We start from the raw sequence: 21,137 nt of genomic DNA on the forward strand, positions 1-21,137 counted from the left end.
GCCATTGTAACACAAACACACTCACAGAAAACCCCTAAAAGGAATTTCCTCTTCGAAGGGCAGCGCTGCTGCTGGGAACCTGCTCCTCCCTGCAGCTCCTTATTAGTTAATCAGCTGCCAGAGGTGAAAAAATGAAGCATGGTGTGAGATCTCAGGGTCTCCTGCCTGCTGGGGCTGCGCTCCTCGGCTGTGGCACGTGGCTGGGGTTGAGACAACGGGGTTGGTTCCCTTGAGGATGCTGTAGAGAGGACCTGTGTGTATTTCTTCTTCCCTCACTTGTGCTCCGGTGCTTGAAAAGCCACTTCTCGGTGGTTTGTGGGGTGGGTGTGCTGCCCTGGCTTGTGTTCTCGGTGGTTTGTGGGGTGGGATGCTGCCTTCGGATGCTTGTGTCCCACTTCAGCCCGCACTGATGCACAGACCAAGGGGCCAGAGCTGCTCGCTGTTCTGCTCCTGTCTGGCTGTGGCAATTCCATGTGGGAGGGGATGGATGGATGGAAGGAAGGAAGGATGCAGTCTCTCTGAGATCCCCATTAGATGATGTGTCCTCCAGCTGTGCCAACACAGCTGGGTGATCCGTGTCCTCAGCTGTGCCCTGGGCTGAGCAGGGACCATCGTGCTGCTCCCAGCCACTGTGCAGGTGAAAGCACAAGTGCCAGTGTTTTTGCAGCTGAATATCCCCTCTCTAATTCAGTTTGGCCACTCTCAGAGCCCGGTGGCCATGGTTTTATCCCAATGGTTTCTCCACAGCAGGAGCAAACAGTGAATTTCCTGACTTTTATTGCTTTTAGAATGGAGTTTGGCAGGTGAGAGCTGCTAGAGGCTTCATTTTAATGCATTGAAAGCCTGCTTTGTGTCACAGTGCAGCGGTTCCTTGGGTCTCCTGTATGAAATACGGACCAGCGTGCCGTTGCTGGGTAGTGACATCCCTGTTCCTGTGGCAGGGACGGCAGGGGCTGTCCCACGTCCCTGCTGCATCCCAGTCACACCACCAGCGATATGGACAGTGAGTATCAGCCAGGATCACCTGTGGGAAGCCATGTGTGGGTCATACAGGTGGGCGTGCTGCTTTCCTTTGCTGTTTTTAACTCCCAATTGTCATTAGTGGAGGTGTGAAGTCACCTTCTGCCCAGCTGCTAACAGGGAGCTGTGTGGCAACCTGGGTTTATTCCCAAGAAAAGGCTGATTTGCAGCTGGAAGGGCTCAGAGGCACTGAAACCTGAAGGGAGCCTGCAAGAAAGATCTAGAGAAACTATTGATGAGTGCCTGGAGTGACAGGACAAAGGGGAGCAGCTTCACGCTGACAGAGTAGGCTTTGGTTAGATATTAGGAAAGAATTCTGCCCTGTGAGGGTGGGGAGGTCCTGGCACAGCTTGCCCAGAGAAGCTGCCCTACCCCTGGAAGTGTCCAAGACCAGGTTGAACAGGGCTTGGAGCAACCTGGGACAGGGGAAGGTGTCCTTGCCATGGCAGGGGAGTTGGAACGAGATGAACTTCAAGGTTTTTCCAGCCCAGGCCATTTTGTGACACACACACACACACACACAAGTTCTGTGTTATTGGGAAAATCCAGGCTGGAGGTAGGGCTGCTGGCTGGCTCCACGGTCCCGGCCCTGGCCATACCTCTTCCCAGTAGAGCCCAAGCTCTTGGTTCCCACCAACAGAGGCAGGGCTGGCATTTAAACAGCAGAAGCCAAATTACATGAGCCAATGTGGTGTTTTTCCCATTAATTCAGATTTTGGGTAAAAATAAAGCATTTGTTTTCAGTGTGAGGAGGGGTCCAAAGGCCAGAGGAGGGGCAGGTGCCCTGGTGCCAGATGCTTGGTACCTGGCATGTGGCATCCCTCGAGCACCCTCGTTAGTGTGAAACCTCGCCAGCTTTCCTTAACAAAATGTTCTGGCATCCTCCCTTCTCTCCTTGTCACTTCTCCAGAGGGAACGTGGCTTGTTCTGCTGGCAGCGTGAGCCCTGTTTGCTTGGGCGGAGGCAGAGCTAATTATTTCTATTTATTTCCTCAAACTTTCTCAGTGTTTCGTTTGAGGGCTCCGGCTGAGCTTTTCCACTTGCCTCCGAGCCTGGGGGCCACCAGCGTCCCTGGAGTGGGAGATGCTCTGGGAGGCACCAGCAGAGCCAGTGTCTGTGTGGATGCTGGACCTGCCCTTGGGGTTTATCCTCATTTGCTCTTGGCTAATTGTCCTCAGGCATGGCTGAAACCTGGAGTGTTCACGCTTGGTGTGCCTGAAATCCTCCTGTCCTTGCCAAGGAAATGACTAGGAAAGGGGCTAATGGGTGTTTAAAAAACATAAAGACCAAAACAAACGGAAGCCAAACAAGACCTAACCAAACGAAAAACCAAACCAAAACAAAAAGCTCACCAACCACAGGAAGGAAAAACCAAAACAAAAAAAGCCCCCCAAACCCAAGGAAACCTGGAGTTAAACTTGAAGAGGGGAGGGCTGAAAACCAGTAGAGCAATATGAAAAGGAAAAGCAGAAGTTGGGGAAAATGAGGTATGATGAAGGTCTTCAGAACTGACTTGAAAAAGTAATTAATGCTCCTAAAAAAAGTCGCATGGGTAAGCAAAGTAGTGGAGTGAAGGATCTGTTTATAGCTTTCAGTGGGAGCAGCCACGCTCGTCTGATCAATGTGCTAATTAATTTGCTGAGGCTCTTGCTGTCAGTTGCCTTTTTCTTTCCGGAGATCTTGCCAAGGGCTGAGTATCCCTTGGGCTGGGCTGGTTTCAGTCTGAGGGTGACTTTGGGTGCCTTCTATTTACTGGGCAGCACCACGGGCCTGAAGGGGATGGGATGCTCCCCTGGGCCCTGCATCCGTTCCCCTTGTAAGGAATGTCAGGTTTATTTTGACTGGCATAGAGGCCATGCTCCATGTCATCCCCTCAGTTACTGTTAATTTTTTCCCCTATATTTAATTTATTTTTGCTCCTGGTGGGGTGTTCCCCAGCCTATATCCCAACCGCCCTTGCCACCTCCCTGTGTGTTCAGGAGGTGTCTCCAAATGATGCCTTGGGAAGGGGTTAAGATGATGATGTGCTCAGTTTGCTGCATGACTGGGGCATTTAAACCTTCCTTTTCCTTGCTGGGTTGCTTTCTGCTGCATCAGGGAGGTAGTTAGGAAGGGGGTGGTTGCCTTAAGCTTTCTCTCACCCCCTTTTTCACCTTCATCATGGGCAAACACTGGAAGGGGAATTTCTGGGGCTGATAAAGCAAAGCCTTTCCTGCAGCAATAACAGGCTGAACAGAGCTTTTCCAACATGAAAACAAAGCACTTCACCATGGCAAGGCTTTGTAGCCTCGGACACGAGTTTCTCCTGTCTGTGGGGCATCACTGACTTTGCTTGGCTGAGGAGCAGTGCTTGGTGTGGTGTTCCTGGCAGTGTTCCCGTGCCTTTGGCTCCTGTGGGTAGCTCCCGACTCAGACCCACGCTGGTATTTCCCCATCCAGCCTCCTGAAGTGCTGCCTGTCTCTGGGGCTGCCTGGCTGTCTCCCCGTGAGTATGGGGCTGGAGGGGGATCTGGATGCTCCAGCCAGGGCTGCCCCACAGAGAAAAACCAACCAAATGGAAAGAGCCTGGGGTGGTTTGGTCCAGGTGTCCCAAATATCCTCTTTTCCGATCTCCTTGTGCTGTGCTGCTCCAGGGAGGGCTGGCTACGGGGTCAGGGAGCTGCAGGTTCAGCTTCCCAAACTGGGAAGGAGGAGGAAGGCAGGAGGTGCTACCCCTTGCCCTAATCTTGGGGATCCAGTGATGTGTGTCCCAGTGTGAGAAGGTCCAGCCCAACAAACTGAGGAGAAACAGGACTTTTGGTTGATGTGGGAGGAAGGGAGGGGATCACGGGGCAAACAGAGCAAACCCCTGAGCCTCCCTCTGTCTTGTTCCCCTCCAGAGTGATGAGCCACCCCAGCAGCAGCGATGCTGGGATTCGGGACATGCTCCATGGGCGCCCCGGCGCCAGGCAGGGGGGCTGAGCTGGACGCTGCCTCGTCCCGCTGCGTCCTGGCCCTGCCCGAGGAGGAGACGTGGCACCAGCACCGGCTGGCCCTGATGCAGAACACCCAGTCCTGCAACCTGCTGGAGCCCGAGAGCCTGGCCCAGGCCCTGGTGTCCCGCGCCGCCTCCTTCGACGCCCTCTATGATTCCCGCTCCCGGGATGCCGACGCGGACACCGGCAGCGCCGTGGACCTGGGGCTGGGCCAGCTGGTGCCCGTGAGCCCGGACGTGATCAAGCGCCGGCGGCGGGGAGGGCTCATCGAGCAGAGGGACATTATCAAGGCACACGAGGCACACAAGATGCAGAGCACGCCCCAGGCGCGGAGGAAGGAGTGGGAGTAAGTACCGGAGAGCCCCCAGCCCAGGTGGGCAGCTGGGGGGAGCGGGAGCCTTCCCTGTCCTCTGCGGGGCTGGGGGGGGCACTGGGGGTGTCACAGTGGTGACATGACCCCTGTGGAGCAGCCAGCACCAGCTGTGCTCCGTCTCCTGGCACTGTGGGGTTGGGCTGCTTGGCTCTGAGCTGGAGCGGGGCATCCCACGGGAATGGTGCGTCCCCAGACTGTGGGTGGTAGAGGGAAGCGTCGTGGAGAGGAAAGTTGGAAGCTGTCTGTTTTGAAAGCCCTCAAGGCAGTTTCCTTTGGCTGTATCTTGGTATTTAGATGCATCTGGGGCTGTTGCCTTTCTGCTTTTGCTGTGGCTTGACCACACTGAGAGGGGATTATCTGTCAATGCAGTGGTTGAGGCCATTTTTTGTGGGACTTGGCAGTGCTAAGTTAACAGTTGGACTTGATGATTTTAGAGGTCTTTTCCAACCTCTAAATTCTGTGATTTTTATTTAATTCTAAAAAGTGTCCTCCTGAATCAGAGCAGGCTGGGACATTAACAAACCTGAGAAAACAGAAGTGCTTGGCAGAGCTAGAACCCACCAGTTTTATTTTTCGTTTCCCTTTAATTAACTTTTTCTAATCATTTGCCTCGGTGCTGTGAGAAAAGCCCAGCTCCAGGTCCTGGGTTATTCTCTCATCCCACACTCACTGCGTGACAGGGCTGCAGCCGCGTGCTTCAGTCCCACATTTAAATGACAAGCTTCCCCTCCCCATGTCTGCTCAGCAGGATTGCCTGGGATAAGCTGCTGCGGCACATCCTACTCCAGTGTCACTGGTCTGGAGCAGTTCCCTGCCTCCAGAACTGGATTTGGGGAATAATGTTTAATAAAACACCCAAAGGAGATGGGAGGCCCCGTATTAATTAGATCTGGCACGTTGCTTTGGCAAGATCTAGGTCAGTGCTCCACTCACGTGAGGCTGGTAGGGTTTCTTTGGGATGGCTTCCATGATAAAACTGCTTGTGATAATGCTGAGGCTGCTCCCACTTTTTTTGGAGAGCAGCCTGACACTGAGGGGGGCTCTCCCTGGCCCTCTTGGCTCTGTGCTCATCTCCTTGTGCCTGGGGAACCTCCTGGCCGGTGACTCAGGCAGCTTTGCAGGGAAAATAAATTGCCATATGGGCTCGGCAGGTGCTCGGTGCCTTGTTATCTTTTGCAGCCCGCTGGGGACGCCAGATGAATAAGTCATGGCAGGGCAGGAAGCAGAGGGGTGGCCTCGTTAATTGTCGGCTGGCAGAGCGCAGCCCTCGAAGGCTGCCCGCTAATTAAGGGCCTGCACCTCCACGGCTCTGCTTGGTGGCAGGGACACGGAGCTGGAGCCCTTCCTGCTCCTGGGGGCGGGTTGTGCCCCTCTGGCTGCCCTCAGTTGCTCCATCCAGCAGTGACTCAAACACAAAACCCAATATTTCTGTCTTTAACACAGTGGGAATGCTCAGGCAGCAATGTTGGGTGCTGCCATCCCGATGTGGTTTAATAGGATGTTTCCCCAGGCTGGTAGGGTCCTGTCTTTGCATTTCCCATCTCCTGGGTGCTTGGGTTTGTCATTTCATCCTGCTTTATGATGGTTTTCTGGGAAGCCTCTGATGTTGGGGGAACAATGGGCTCTGGCCCTTGGGCTTTGCGGACCTCATGTCTCACTGAGGACCAGAGAGCCCCACTCCCTGTCCCTGCCAGGCCCCTTCCTGGGAGGTTGGTGAGCACCCAGGGGTTTGATCTGTTCCTTTCCCAGACTTATGTGCCCTGATACCCCATCAGCCTGCAAAAACCACACACCAGAGGTTCCTGCTTTAACATCAGACTCAAACGTCAGGAGGAGAGGGACTTTTGACAAGGGCATGCAGTACCAGGCTGAGGGAGGCAGAATGGCTTTAAACTGAAAGTGAGTGGGGTTAAAGTTAAACATTCTTCCCTGTGAGGGTGGGCAGGCCCTGGCACAGGCTCACCAGAGAAGCTGTTGCTGCCCCATCCCTGGAAGTGTTCAAGGCCAGGCTGGATGGGGCTTGGAACAACTTGGGGTAGTGGAAGGTGTCCCTGCCCAGGGCAGGGAAGCTGGAACAAGATGAGCTTTAAGGTCCCTTCCAATCCAAACCATTCTATCCTTCTGGGACAAACCATCAATGTTCTCCCCAAAATCTTTGCTGAAGCCCAGGTAGATGTGCAGAGCCAGTAACCCCAGTACCATGGATATTCTCTGGGAATAGACAGATACCCTGCCGGGGAGAAAAAGCAAATTAATTTCCTTACATGTAATTTTGTTAGCAATAATGCAATTTTCCTGTGATTTAATTTTCAGAAGGGCCCATCTCACGTGCCTTGAATCACCCTGGGGGCTTTCACCTGGGCAGTCTAGCTCTGGTTAGCAGTGAGGGAGGGTATTTTCCCATAGCTCCAGCATGGTGGTGGGCATTAATGGGATGTGGGAAATATGGAAAATGTCTGAGTAGCTGCAGGAGCTCCCCTCGTGCTCCTGTCTGCCAGCTGTGGCCGGGTGGTGGGCACAGGGAGAGATGCTTCTTGTGCCTCTCATCTGCTTCATGAGACCTCTGCTCCCCTGGAGCAGCTCTGGCTTTGCAGATGTGGCATTCCTGGTGTGTAGCCTGAGGTTGTTTGGCTGCTCTCGATCTGGATTGCTCTGGGGGTAGTGAAGAAAGGCTTTTTGTTTGTGCTCACCAGTCTTGGCAGGTCTGACCCTCACTAAACCTCCCCCTCTGCTGCCTTTTGCAAGTGAAACAATCCCATAAGTAGAACGAGAATAGGAAGGGTAAAATGCTCTTTTCCGTGGTTTTTTGGTAGTTTTTTTTTCCTTAAGACGAAACTGAGGCAGAGAACAGAAAACATGAAGTGCCTGTGGGGCAGTGGCTCTATGGGAGGATTATCTTTATGGTGAGAAATGAACATACCAGCCCACCTTGTTCTTGACTGAGGGGCTTCGGCCCAGGGCAGACACCAAACCCTGCTTTCCAGAGTCCCAGCCAGATTCCCTGCCCTCCATCCCCGTGTTCACACTCTGGGCTCAGGGATGGAGGGATATGGAGAGATCTGCTGTGCTTCAAGGCTGAATCACTGCTGTCTTTGCTCTGGATGCCTGGCAGCATCCTTTGGATAATGTCAAGCTTAGAGACAGCTCAAAAGAAAAGCTCCTCGTCAAAATAAGCAAACGGGGAACCTCCTGTGGCTTCTCCAGGATGAGCAGCTGCTTCCTTAGCTGATGGTAAGGACAGGCAGAGTCACACAGGGAGCACATCCCAGAAAAGCTTCAGGCTGAATTTGTAGCACACACGACCCAACCCTGCTTTGCATGGCTGAAATCCACGTGTGCACGGGAATTTGTTAAGCTTAGCTTGTGCAATTTGGGGAATGCAAGCTGTACCCTCGTTCTGGAGTGATACTTACAGCCAGGATGCATGGAAAAGCCTGATTCCAGGCGGGTGTTGGGCAGGGAATGGAGGAGACAGGAGGGAAAGCAGCAGCCGTGGCACAGTGTGAAGGTGGGATGCTGCAATTCAGCCTCTGAGCACCTGAGTGACGGGCGGAGGGTCTCAGTGTCCCATGGGAAGCGATGCACTCTGCCCACAGCACAGCGACCCCGAAGGATAAGGCAATTAAAAGTGACGTCCTGTCTTGGAGCATCCTGATTCCCGTCTCTGGTGCTGTGAATCTGAGAGGTGGCCCTTTGCTGGGAGCCCGCGGCCCCGGGGAGCTCTGGGGCCGGCTCGGGCCCTGCAGCGCAGCCCGCGGGAGCCTCTGGGGCTGGAGCGTTCCCGCAGCTCTGCCTCCGCAGTTCCATGGGAAGCGGGGAGAGAACAGAACAGGCTGCAAACGTGCGGGGTGCTGCTCACAGATCTCGGTGGCTTTTTACGACTTGGCAGCCTCTGGCTGGTTATGTGCACGCTCTGCATCCCAGATTACAAATGAAGCTGAATTTTTTTTCCTTAAATCCCTTCTTTTTTTTTTCCTTTGCCAGTGCTGAATGAGACAAAGGGCCCCTTTGGTGTGTGCTGGGCTGCCAGCTCTGTCGCTGCCTCCAGCATAATCCCCAGCACCATCTGGGTCTGACTGGCTGCAGTGATGGAGAGGCCAGGAGCACACGTGGGGTGTGGCACTGCCTCTTGCCTGGGCTGAAGCTGCTCGGGCAGCTGGACCAGCGCCCACCACCCTGCCCCTCTTTGGCTCTGCGGGGAAGGGACCAGCCCCAGGGTGGCTCTGAATCACCGTCACTGGTGCTGGCAGCTCTGCGGCACGGTCTTGGGAGAGGTGCTGGATGCAGTGGGTGCAGCTGCTGTGCTCTGAGCAGCAGCCCTGCTCCCCCTGAGGGTGCTCCGTGGGGGCTGCTTGGTGCTGTCTGGCTGTGCTGAGAGGCTGGAGAACGGCTCTTGGCACCTCTGCAGTGCCACTTGCTGTCAGAGGCAGCTTAGCCCTCTCCTTCTCCACCGTGGGCTCCTCTTCAGACATCTGTTGCCATGAGTCCAAATGTCCCAGGGTTTTGGGAGGGCTGGGAAATAGGGTTGGGGCATCTCAGGCAGCTGGCAGGAGCCCTGAGGGCTCTGCAGGTGAAAGCCCTGAGATCTCGGTGGCAGGTGATGCTGGGAATTATGTACCTGGGAGGATCCTTCCTGTAGATCCACCCATGTTTCCAAGTCTTCTATAATGTCCTGCAAAGCAATTAACTTCTCTGAGCCTAATGAGTGTCTCTTTGTTAACGTGGCTCTCCCTGCTTATGTTTTACTCTGCATGAGGAGCAATGCAGGTGGTGAAAAGGACTGTGGATGTGCTAAATGTGGCCATGGGGACACTGAAATATGGCTTTTGCCCAGAGCAGCAGAGAAACACCTCTCCCTGAGGTATCTGCCCTGCACCTCCCTGTGCTCTCCCTGCTTCCCTTTAGTGCAGATCAAGGTTTGCATCCTGGGGAGGAGTTTGTTTTTTGACCTGGGATGAACTTGAGTGCCACTGGATACTCTGGCAATGGTGTGGAAATAGCAGCATCCTTCACTGAATTTCCTCAGAGTCTGGGTTTCTGGCACACCATGCAGGAATTCCCTATCTGAGTTAATTGCGGTGAGTGTTAATTCCCAAGGGCTGCCAGAGGGGTGGGCACTCGGGGACAGTTGGAGCCTTCCTGCGTGGCTGAGCCGGTGCAGGCTCAGAGGTGCTTCCAGTGCTCCCTGGGAGCTGAGCATGGGAGGACAAGGTGGGTGCCAGCAGATGCCTCCGCTTGGGAGCTGCTGCCTTGTGTTTTGCCACTGCATCCTTGCAGCTCCTGCTTCCCTCACCGCAATCTCAGGTGCTGGGAAGCTTTGTTAGCATGTCTTGGAGCAATGTTCAAACCATGGTCCACTCTTTCCAGAAGCCAGCCTTTGGAAGGAGCTTCCCCCTTAGCCTGAGGCTGGCCATGGCTCAGAAACACAGAATTACTGGGAGGGAGTGAAGTGGCCAAGAACCTCAAGCAGGGTCACCTAGAGCAGGCTCCAGAGTCCTCTGAGTTTCTCCCAATAGCTTGTCCAGGTGGGTTTTGAGTGTCTCCAGATATGGAGAGCCCACAACCTTTCTGGGCACCTTGTCCCAAATGTTTAGCTCCCCTCACAGTGAAAAAGTTAATTCCTATGTACAGGCAGAGTTTGTTCTATTGCAGTTTGTGCCTGTTGCCTCTAGTCCAGCCTCTGGGTGCTACAGAGAGGAGCCTGGCTCTGCCTCTTCCCCCACTGTCAGGTACTCTGTGCATTGATCAGATCCTCACTGAGCCTCTTCCAGCCAGGCCAAGCAGCCCCAGCTCTTCCAGCTCCTGTCCTTTAGTCACCTTGGCTGGAGTTGCTCCAGCAAGCCCTTGTCTCCTGTCCTGTGGGGCACAGCACTCTGGATATGTCACCAGGGCTACATGAAGGGGACAGGCTACCTCCTGGACCCACTGGCTTTGCCTAACACACCCCAGGGGGCTGCTGACCCACTGTTTTTCAGAGCACAGTGCTGTCTCAGGGCCAGCTTGGTGGCCACCAGGTCCCTCGGGGCTCTCCCTGCCCAGCCCCTTCCCAGCCAGCATGGACAGGGTCATTCTTCCCCAGGTGCTGGGCTTGGTGTTTCTCGTGAAGCTGAGCTCCATGCTGCTCCTCTGCTGCTCCTTCAGGCTGCTGAAGTCCCTCTGGATGGCAGCACAGCCCTCCGCTTCAGCAGTCTCTGGTTTTTAGCATCTCCCTGCGCTGGCGAGCACGCGGTGCAGCCTGCAGGCACTGAAACTTCTGATACTCCCTGCTCATTTGCACCCCCATCCTTTCCCTCCCCTGGAATAATTCAACCTCTTCCCCTCTCCCAGGCAGCCCCCAGCTGTCCCTGTGTGATTCAGATGGGGGGCTGCGTGCTGGCTGGGAGGTGTTTGTGGCAGAGGTGCTTTCCAGCCTCTCCAGTTTGCAGGGTTAATGTGATTTACCACAGTCAGTTTCTAAGGTGCAGTACCTGCCTTGCCCCTCGCACACTGTATTTCAGGGATGACAGCATAGTAAGTCAATTCAGGGACCTCAGGAGGTATCTAGTTTGATCAGACAATCACTTATTTTTAATTTAACTCAACGTTTTGCATTTTAAAATATAGAGGACGTCTCCCTGCGCACTCCCAAAAGGGCATTTTCTCTGAGGGTGGTGAGGCCCTGGCACAGAGAAGCTGTGGATGTCCCATCCCTGAAGGTGTCCAAAGCCAGGCTGGATGGGGCATGGAGCAGCCTGGTCTGGTGGAAGGTATCCCTGCCCACGGCCGGGGGTTGGAACGAGATGATTTTTAAGGTTCCTTGCAACACAAACCATTCCATGATTCTGTAAAACTTCAGGGAAGTCCCTGAAGTTGTACTAAAGCAGCTTTCAAAATGGGACTCATGGTTTCCCAGAGAAGCCTTTGGAATATTGAGATCTTTCCTAGAAAAGCAGAGGGCAGAGGTGCTCTGCTTGTCTCCGCTTACCTTTCATGTGCTCAGTGGGAAAGGTGGCTCCCATCCTTCAGCCCAGGGTTGTGGGTGCGTGGGTCACCCCAAACATATGTCTGTTCCTGTTGCTTGGCTGGTTTTGGGCTGGTGCTGCACACTCCAGCATGGCTCTTGCTTTTAACTGGGGAAAACGTTGTGGTGCTTATCCCAGCCGTTGGGAGGGAGATCAGCGGGACATTGTCCTTCTCAAAACACACCTGAAAAAGCTGGTGTTGTCTCATCTTTCCTGGATGATGCCAACCAGCTTGTTTGATGGGAAGCAGCTTTCCTGCAAGCTTGGAACATGCCACTGTGGTGGATGATGCTGTGATGAAACCTGTGTCATCTCCATGAGCTCTGCTGCAAATCCCAACTCCTTTATTTGTCATCAGAGGAGCTTCACAGGAGTCACTTCCCCCCAGGTTGTGAGGCAGCACCTGATATGCTGTAACTGCCTTTCCCGTGCATTTTCTCAGGCAGAATTAAGCCTAAAAATTCTTCAATGAACCTTTTCCCATTGAGGAATCTCGGAAGCCGTGCTCAGCCTTGGCTGCTGAGGGTGTTTGCCTTCACGGAGGCTGCTGAGCTGATGCCTGCCTGTCGCTGCAGCAAGGAGGACGTTTTTTCACACCTCCCAGCACTGAGTAGCTCTCGGAGAGAGGTTTTGCTCTTTGGCCTTTTCTCTTTCACAGGTTTGGAAGAGGGAAGCAGCATCTCCTTCCTGGCTGCCTGCCAGGGATGGGGCTTCTCTGGCTGTCTTGAGCATCAGCTGCTCAGTGCAAGTTCAGACCTGCTGGAAAAATTTTTCAACAGCTCCGTCTTCTCCTGGCGCTTGTCCTGACAATGTCGCTTTGTCAAAGCCACCCTGTTTGTTAGCAGGGTGGCTTTGGAGAAAGCTGAGCCTTTGAGTTTGGCTTCATTAGGTTGGAGATGGAGTTGGTGGATTTCTGGTCCAGGTTTCTTTTTGTTGGGGAGGGTATTTGCAGCTGGAAGGAAGGAAGGAAGGAAGGAGGTTCCTCTGTCATCCCACCCCCTGAGAGTGGGTGTTTTGCTGTGTTTATCCAACTTGAGCCTTGCTGGGTGGGCAGAGGATCAGAGAAAGCACTGGATGGTCCTCAGGCATGGACCTGCCTCTTGGAGGGGTGAAGAGGAGATCTAAAGGAGGAGAAAATCTCCTGCTGGCTTTGGCAGGAGCTAACACTGCTGAGCCAGATGGGTCATGAGGATGCTGGGGGATTTCTTTTGCTTTGAGTAGTGCAGCGGTTGCAAAAATGCTTTTAGAAATTCCTCTCCAACCCTTTGACAGCCTAGAAATAAGTTTTTTCCTGTTGGCTGTCTATGGATGGCTCTGGGGATGTCTTTTCTGGGCTTGTTCCCACACACATGTGAAGTTTGGCAGCTTGGTGCCTGGCTCTTGCAGGGCTCTGGTGACAAGAAGGGGAATATCCCCCTGGGTCTCTGCTCCATCCCTTCCTCCTCTCCTTGGTCTCCCTTCATCCATGCTGCTCAGTCCCAATGTTTTGGGCAGGGTCATTCTCATATGTTTTTCCCCCATTGGATCTTCTCAAGCGGACCTCTCTGGAAGTGCCTTGCCCAAAGCTGTACCGGTCTGAGACGGAGGAGGATGGAGAGGTGTGATCTCGCCTCCTGCCAGCTCGCTTAGTGCGAGGCTGGGATGCTCCACAGCTTTTGGTTGATGGGAGAGGTTGTGTAGAGGGATTTGGGGGTTGGAAGCGGGGATGGAAACTCACTTTAATGTGATGGCAGAGTCGAGGAGGGTGGATAGCTGTTCCCTGAGAGGTGGGATTGCTGCACGCCTGCCCAGAGCAGCCAGGATGTGACTGCAAATGCTAATTGGAGACTGGCTCGAAAAGCTAAATAAGGCAGCAGAGCACTCCAGGCAATTTATTAATGGGTGATTATTCCAGGGCCCTTCAGTTGAGCCACAAAGCCTCCTGGCCTGAGGCAGAGTCAGCCCGAGGAGCGCTGTGTTGCCAGGAACACTTGGAGTGGGTGTTTAGGTAGGAGAGGGGAGAGCAGGAAGTGTCAGGCTGGGGGAAGCGTCCCTGCAGCCAGCACCGGGGCAAAGCAATACTGTCCATTTTCTCGGTGGTTTGGGAGTGATGGGGTCTCACCTGCCTCTGCTTGAGGTGTCAGCAACCCCCCCTGTGCTGGTTTGGGAGCTGTAATGCACCCACAAAGGTGGCTCCTGGTTTTGGTGGAGTGTTTTTGGGTAGTACAAAGTCCTGAGCAGCTGGTGCAGGGGGGTCAGTGCCAGCTCTGAGCTTCACAGTGACAGAGTGGGACTGAGCACCGAAATCAACTCCTGTGAGTTTTGTGGGGCTGGATGCACATCCCTGCTGTGTCCCCAGAAGTGCCCAGGACTGGAGGTTCCTTTGCTGTCCTTTAAGCTTCTCCCAGCCTGCCTTCGTTCCAAGGCCAGGTTGGACTGGGCTCTGAGCGACCCGGTCTAGTTGAAGGTGCCCCTGCTCATGGCAGGGGAATTGGACTAGATGTCCTTAAAGTCCCTCCCAACCCAATCCATTCTGTGATTCCACAATTTGGTTGCTAAATCCACCTTTAATTCAAGATTCAACAACGTTCTGCTTCATCAGTAGCTCTGATGCATGAGCTATTCCAGTCCCACAGCAATGCAGTGTGGTCACACACCCAACTTGAAGGGTCTGTGGTGTCTTTGGGTACTTTTGGTATTTTCAAGAGCCATGTGAGGAGTTTAGTCTCGGCCACCTGAGCAGGACCTGGTGCTAGGCTGCGCTCTGTGCTGACAGAACACTTGGGCAATCATAAGAAGCAGATCGTACACAGCTCCTGATCCCTGTTCTCACATCCCACCCGACTTGTGGAGACACCATTAATGTGTCTTCCCTTTGCTTGCACAAAAGATGTCACTGCAGATCACTGTGGAGCATCTGCATGTTGGGGAGGAGGGAAAGGGATGGATGCTCCCTAAACAGCCGTGGCTAATCAGCCCTGGCTTTCCACCCCTCGGGCAGCTGGAGGCTGGTGGGCCCTGATGGGTTGTGATGGGATGACATTGTGGGTTTGGGAACGTTGACTGGGACCTGCTACACTCATGTTTGTGTGGCATTTTGCTTCAGGTTTTTGTCATGTTGTGTTTTGCTTGGCAGCTGAGAACTGCCAGGCGTTTTAAGAAGTGGGACCAGAGATGCTCTGGGCTGGATTGTTTTAAGCAGACACTTGTAGAGAGGTTAGGAAAAAGAATCCCTAGGGTGGGAATGCACAGTGTGCTGCAGCTGGGGTCTTGGAAGGGGCTGCAGAGGGAAGGCTGGGGAAGAGCTGTTCTGGCACTGCTTCTTCTCTATCTCCATCACCTGCAAAAGCTTGTCTGGGTGGAGATGCAACCACCAAAGTCTCCTTTCCCAGAGGATTATTCCCTTATCCCAGCAAAAGAGAGCTTTACAATATTGTTTCCTATTGATTTTGAAGATGCCAAGGCTGGCTATTGGACTCATGGGCCTTGGCAATTAAAGCAGCAGTGGCTGTGAATGCGGGGATGTTTCATGGCACTGTGCAGCTAATTCCACTGCCAGCCTCACACATCCAAGTCCTCCTGCCACAGCTGCTGTGTGGCACCTGGAGTGGCTGCTGCAGCCCGAGGGCCAGAGGAGGGTGGGGCAGTGACTTAAATCTGGAGGCAGAATTTACAGCCTGGTGTGAGATTTTTCTGTCTCTTACTTCTCTTCCAGCCCTCTGATCCTTCAGTGGATAATCCCAGTGCTGACCTTGTGAATTCCGCCTCTGGGTTGGTGTTTGGGAATATGTCCTGGCGGTTGTGAGGATGATGGTGCCCATCTCTGTCAGTGCTGGGGAAGGCACGTCCCGGAGAGGTTGTTGGGAAAAAGTGGGAGCAGACGGCACAGAGGAAACACTTGCCCTGCTCCGGGTGAGAGCTGCCTTGCTGTGAGGTGGTGCCGAGCCTCTGCAGGGCTTTGCTGGCACAAGAAATGCCATCAGGGCTGTCCTGGCTGCTGTCACAGCTGCCAACATCTGCACAGATGAGCATCAGGCAGAGGCTGGTGTGGTGCCCCTCTCCAGAGATGCCATCCTGGAGCTGCTCAGGCCTTGTCCACCCGCATCCCCAGGTGAGCAGTTCCAGCCCAGGGATTCTGTCTCGCTGCTGCTGCAGACGTGCTCAGCTCAGCAGGACTTTTCTTTTGCAAGTGGGGAGAACATCCTCCTTCTAATCCAGCAGGTAATGAAACTGTTCCTGGAAGAAACCTTGCATTCCTGCATGGTTATAAACACACTTCTGACTCACAGCTACTCAGTCCCAATTTGAAATTTGGCCAGAGCACCACCGTAGATGATTTTCATTTGATGCTTTTATTTTATTATTTTTTTCATCTCAACATAGCTTATTTAAGAAATAAATCAGGATGCCAAAAGCCACTTTCTAAGATGAGTGCAGTCCATCACAGCTCCTGGGAATATCAGTCATGGAGGGGGAGCCTGTCCTCCCTCTCCAAACCCTGGCTGTGCTGCATTAGAGTCATAGAATGGTTTGGGTTTGAACGCACTTCAAAGATCTTCTGCTCCAAGCCCCCTTCCACAGGCAGGGACACCTTCCAATACACCACGTTGCTCCAAACCCCGTCCAAGCCGGCCTTGAACATTTCCAGGGATGGGGCAGCCACAGCTTCTCTGGGCACGCTGTGCCGGTGTCTCCCACCCTCACAGTCAAGATTTTCTTCCTAATATCCCATTTCATCCTGCCCTCTGTCAGCTTGAAACCATTTCCCCTTGTCCTGTCACTCCATGCCCTCGCCCAAAGTCCATCTCCAGCTCTTTTGAGCCCCTTTAGGCACTGGAAGGGGCTCTAAATTCTCCCTGCAACCTTCTCCTCTCCAGGCTGAACACCCCCAGCTCTCAGCCTCTCCTCAGGGACTTGTTCCCTGCCTGGCGCTCTCTCCAAGCTGAGGAGCAGCCTCTGGCTTTCTGAGCAGCCCGGGGCTTGGCAGAGGATGCTTTTAGCACTGTTTCCTGGGTGGTTTTGGTGCCCGTAGCCAGCAATGCGCAGATAGGAGATTTCGGGGTGCCCGGGCTGAGCCGGAGGCTGCGCGAAGGGATGCGGGAACTGCGCGGGGGGGTTGCGCCTGATCCAAGCATCCCGCTGGAAGGGGCCAGCCGGGGGGAGCCCAGCCGAGGCCCGGGCTGCTGCCTGAGGCTGGGGGGCGCAGGGAGGGGACAGCTGCCGCTAGATGGCAATGCCGGAGCGGCGGCAGCGGCCCCGCGGCGGGGGGGAGGCTGGGGGCATGTGACACAGGGGCTCGGCATCACCCGGGAGGGGACAGCCCCGTGTCTCCCGTGATGTCCTGCCGTGCAGGGCTGGCGGCGTGGCGGGGAGACGTGGGGGAAAAGCAAGGAGGGGACTTGAATGGCAATACTGGTGTGAGAATCATGGAACTGTGGAATCGTTTAGGTTGGAAAAGGTCTCTAAACTCGCCGAGTCCACTAACTCAGCACTGCCAAGGCCACCACCCAGCCACGTCCCCACGTGCCACATCTACACATCTTTCTAATCCCTCCAGGGATGGTGACTCCACCACTTCCCTGGGCTGCCTGTGCCAGGGCTTGACAAGAGGCTTTTGGAGAAGGCACCTTTCCCAATATTCAGCCTGAACATCTCCTGGTGTGACTTGAAGCTGTTTCCTCTTGTCCTGTCACTTGATGCCTAACAGAAGAGACCAATCCTCACCTTGCTACAGCCTCCTTTCAGGAGCAATAATGTCTCCCCTGGGCCTCCTTTTCTCCAGGCTGAGCCCCCCCCCCCCCCAGCTCCCTCAGCTGCTCCTCTTCAGAGTTGTGCTCGAGACCGGAGGAGTGTTAGCCTATCTCCGCAAAACCAAGTGCATCCTGAGCGCCTTCCTGTCCTGGCACCCGCTGTTCCCTGTCTTCTCGCGTTTCCTCCATTCACAAAAACCCAAACAGCCCCACAGAGCTGGCTCTGAATCCCTGTGCCATGTTGAATCATGTAGGCATCAGCCACACTTCTCCCTGACTCACAGATCCCAGAGTGCTGGGTGAGGGTCAAGATGAGAACGGCAATAAACATCCTGGGAAACAGAGCCTGCATCTCTTGGCATAGCCAGAGACTTTTTTTTTTTTTGGCTCTCAATCTTCTCTTAAGGAGCTGCTTTCTCATAAATATCCCATCCTTTAGCACTGTCTGAGCAGGAGCAAGGCTCCCAGCGGGGTCATCCTGCACTCTGCTCTGCATCAATGAACACAGAGTACAGGCGAGAGCAAACTCCGGGTTCAGGGGACAGCCCAGTGCCCCAGCAGAAGTGTCCAGGTAAGGGGTGCATCCCTGCTTTGAGGGAACGGAGGAGGAAGGCTGCCTTCCTCCCCCTCAGCCGCTTGCTCTGAGCCAGGCAGGGGATGCAGGGGCAGTGCAGGGTCCATCCTTCCCCATCCTCCTTAGGCTCTGGGTACCACACTGAGCCTGAACATTTCGGCTGGGTGGGGCCTTGCTGTGCAGGCAAGGATGGGAGAGGGCTGGGGGGAGCAGAAGCAGGAGCTCTGCAAGGCTGAGGATCTGCTCCTGGCAATCGGCCCAGCCTCGGGCTTAATTAACAGTGGCTTAAAGGGCTGAAAGGTGGGAAGAGAGGCATCGTTGCTGCTGCTTCGTTGGCGGTGGGGAGGAGGAGGAGGTGGGGTGAGCCACAAATAATAATTGATTTGTTTAGGGCAGTGTCTTGCCTGGGCTGAATCGAAGGGACTGTAATTAGTCGGTAGCTGCTGTGGCCACCTCCTTGCCTGTTGTTAGTGGAATGAAAACCCGGGGTCACTCTGGCTGGCTGGCAGCCTGTCTTGGGAGGGATCTGTGCACCCCTGCTTGACTCTGTGCTGCAGGGTGGTAGCAAGGCAGCCCGGGACTTGTTGAAAACTCCCCAGGTAACCCACTCTGGTTATAAAGATAATTGGAAGGAGGGAGTTGAGAAGGGATGCAGCAGCTGGATGTCGTGGAGAGCTGGTGGGTTCTCAGTGCCTGGCTGAGGTTGGGGCAATGATCCTACAACCCTTTTTGCAAACACTCCTCTGTTATCTTGCTGAGGAGGACCTGGTCCTTCCTCTTCATCACCTAGCCAGCCCAAGGGCTCCTGGCAATGCACCCGTGAGAGCCTGGGCCAAAAAATGAGCCCTGTGGCCCTTCAGCCACTGTAGTGCCTGTGGAGTGGGGAAGTCCCTGGTCAGGTGTTGCCAGGGTGGACCGAGGGGGAAGCCCTGGCCCAAGTGAGTTAATGATTTATGTTATTAAGAGCTTGTGGGTTTTTTTGGTTTTTTTTTTTTTTTTTTTTTTGTTTTTTGTTTTTTTTTTAAGTGCCTCAAGCATTCCTGGCTGCCCCACAGCCAGGTGTGAGGGACAGGGCAGCGGCCACTGTGTTTGCAGAGCAGGTTGTGGGTGGGGTGGACAAGGGAAGAGCACGACAGGGATACGGGGTGACTTGTGCTGCTGGCTGGAGCTGTGGGTGGTCTGCTTGTGGGAAAGGCAGGTAGCAAATGCCACAGGCCCTGGGGAGCTCCGTGGCCTCGGGGTCCAGTGGGAGGGGTAGGGGACCCTGTGTGTGAACAGCTCACAGGGTGTGCTGTGTCCTGCCCTGCCGGGTGGCTACAAAGGGCTTGGGGACACCTTTGGGGGTCTGGGGGTACCCTGTGTGTGCCAGGAGGGCAGGGTGCGTTCCCCAAAGGTGGGTGGGTGGGCAGGAAGCCCCCTCACTGGGTGACCTTGGCACACGCATGGCTGTAGCATCAGCAGTGTCCCCAGTCCCCTGCCCTTAGTGGGGTGTCTGGGGGGGAGCAGGGTCAGAGACACCCCCACATGGAAGCTGCTGCAGAGGCACATCCAGCCCGGTTGTTTACACCTCTTGGATGAGCTGCTGTTTCTTCCGGACAACGCTGTGTGTCAAAAGGAAGATACTGAGGTGTGGAGGCTCATCTGTATGCGAGGGAGCAGGAGGGCTCTCCCGGGCACCCCCTGGCATCGGGCGGCTCCGGGGGGGAGCCGGGAGCCTCGAAGTGTCCCAGGGACGGGGGGAGGATGATGCACGTGGCCAGAGAGAGATGCTCGGTGCGGACTGAGGTGGGGTGGGGGGGATGCAGGGAGGGGAGCCCCCCCCTTGCTCCCCAATTTAGCCACTCACCTAGGAGCACCCGTGTGCTGGAAAGCCCTCTGCAGCCAGGGCGGGGGGGTGTGTGTGCTTCTGGCAGGGTGGGGGCTCCCCCATTGCCTTTGTTCCCTTCAGACCCACCCCTCGCCTCTGATTTTCCTTTGCGGCAGCTCCCGTGCTTGCCAAAAGAACGCACTGGATGGAGAGAGGGAGCGAGCCGGGCGTGTTGTGCGTGTGTGCGCGCTTGTGTGCGCCTGTGTTGCCACTGACTTCATTAAAGCGAGCTGTCCCCGAGCTGCAGAGGCGCGGCAGCCTTTAATTTTGTGGCCCGGCTCCTGCGGGAAGCCGACGTCGCCTTGCGTGCTCCTGCCCTGGCAGCGAAGGGCTGGGCATCCCTGCCGCCGCAGGTGCCTGCCCGGGGGCTCAGCCCTCCGCCCCCGCCCGCTGCCCCAGCGAGCCGGCAGATGGGCGGCCAGGCTCCCGCAGGATGCTGAAGATGGAGTCGGGAGGAAGGAGTTGGACACTTGGCTCCAACTAGGCTGGACCACGCTGCAACCTGTTCCCCCGGCCGCGGCGGCTGCGCTGGGTGCTGTTCCGAATCGTGTCTTCGTTTGCGAGGGGGTAGCTGGAAGGACCTGGATCCCTGCCCTTCCCGTGCCCGTTCCCTGCTCGCCCTGCGGCGGGGGGGTTAAAAGGGGCTGGTTTGGGCTTGCAGGCAGAGCGGTGGGGAGGATGTGGCTGGGTTTAACCCCTTGCTTCGTGCGGGAAGGTGCTTAGGGACCGAGCGGCTGCGGCCTCCGCGGAGCACGGAGGAGAGCTCGCTGCCCGCCCGGGTGGCCGTTCTGGGGGCTGGAGGCTCGGCTGCCCCCCATGCCGTGCCCGAGGCGCTGAGCCGGTGCCGCAGGTTGCCTCCTCTCCTCCACGCGGGTCCCTGCTCCCCCGGAGGGATGGAGGAGAGACGGAGCTGAGCATCACCCGGAGAGGAGGAGGGGGCTGTGGTTGGGACTGCGCCCCGCAACCCCCTCCCTCTTCTCTCCCACCCCCCGCCCCCCCCGCCGCCTCGGTGCTGCTGCTTTGGCTCACCTGTGTGTTTTCTTCCAGGATGGCTCGCTTTGGGGAGGCAGTGGCCGGCAGGCTGGGCTCCGGAGATGGGGGCTCCGACCAGAACCGGAGCCGGCAAGGAGCTCCTGCCCCTGCGGGAGGGAGCCCTGGAGCCTTCAAGCAAACCAAAGCGCAGAGAGCCCGGACTATGGCTCTGTACAACCCCATCCCTGTCCGGCAGAACTGCTTCACCGTCAACAGATCGCTCTTCCTCTTTGGGGAAGAGAACATAGTCAGGAAATATGCCAAGAAGCTTATCGACTGGCCATATCCTTTCTGCACCCCCTGCGAGCCCCCCCTTTTGCTGCCCGGATTTGCCTCGGTGGCCGCCCAGGACACGTGCGTGCGGCACTATCGGGCAGGTAAGGCGTGCGGAGAGAGGTGCCCCGGCCCCTGGGGATGCTCTCCTCGCCCTGTTGCTGCCTCTCCTTCTGTCCTCGGCTCCCTGCCTGCTCCTGACAGGAACCGAGCTCTTTCTCCCCCCGGGGATCCCCCTAGCCCCTCCTGAGGCTTGGATTTATTAGCCCCCCATGGTGGCAAGGAGGGAAGCT

At 55.6% G+C, this 21,137-nt stretch overlaps 1 protein-coding gene across 9 annotated transcripts in view; it reads left to right on the plus strand.

Moving 5' to 3' along the window:
• The window catches only part of CACNA1E (calcium voltage-gated channel subunit alpha1 E), a 129,650-nt gene that overhangs the window by 19,618 nt on the left and 88,895 nt on the right, over positions 1 to 21,137 (plus strand). For all 9 annotated transcript variants that reach the window (XM_042033760.1, XM_042033756.1, XM_042033753.1 and 6 more), the window contains exons 2-3: positions 3,900 to 4,341; positions 20,587 to 20,853. In XM_042033760.1, coding sequence (XP_041889694.1) covers positions 3,926 to 4,341; positions 20,587 to 20,853 — 683 coding nt within the window. In that variant the 5' untranslated portion in view covers positions 3,900 to 3,925. The remainder of the gene's footprint in view (positions 1 to 3,899; positions 4,342 to 20,586; positions 20,854 to 21,137) is intronic.

This window comes from Corvus kubaryi, unplaced genomic scaffold (genome assembly GCF_017639235.1).
Source record: "Corvus kubaryi isolate FWS band 111438036 unplaced genomic scaffold, C.kubaryi_AGA036_p1.0 37361, whole genome shotgun sequence".
Lineage (NCBI taxonomy): Eukaryota > Metazoa > Chordata > Aves > Passeriformes > Corvidae > Corvus > Corvus kubaryi.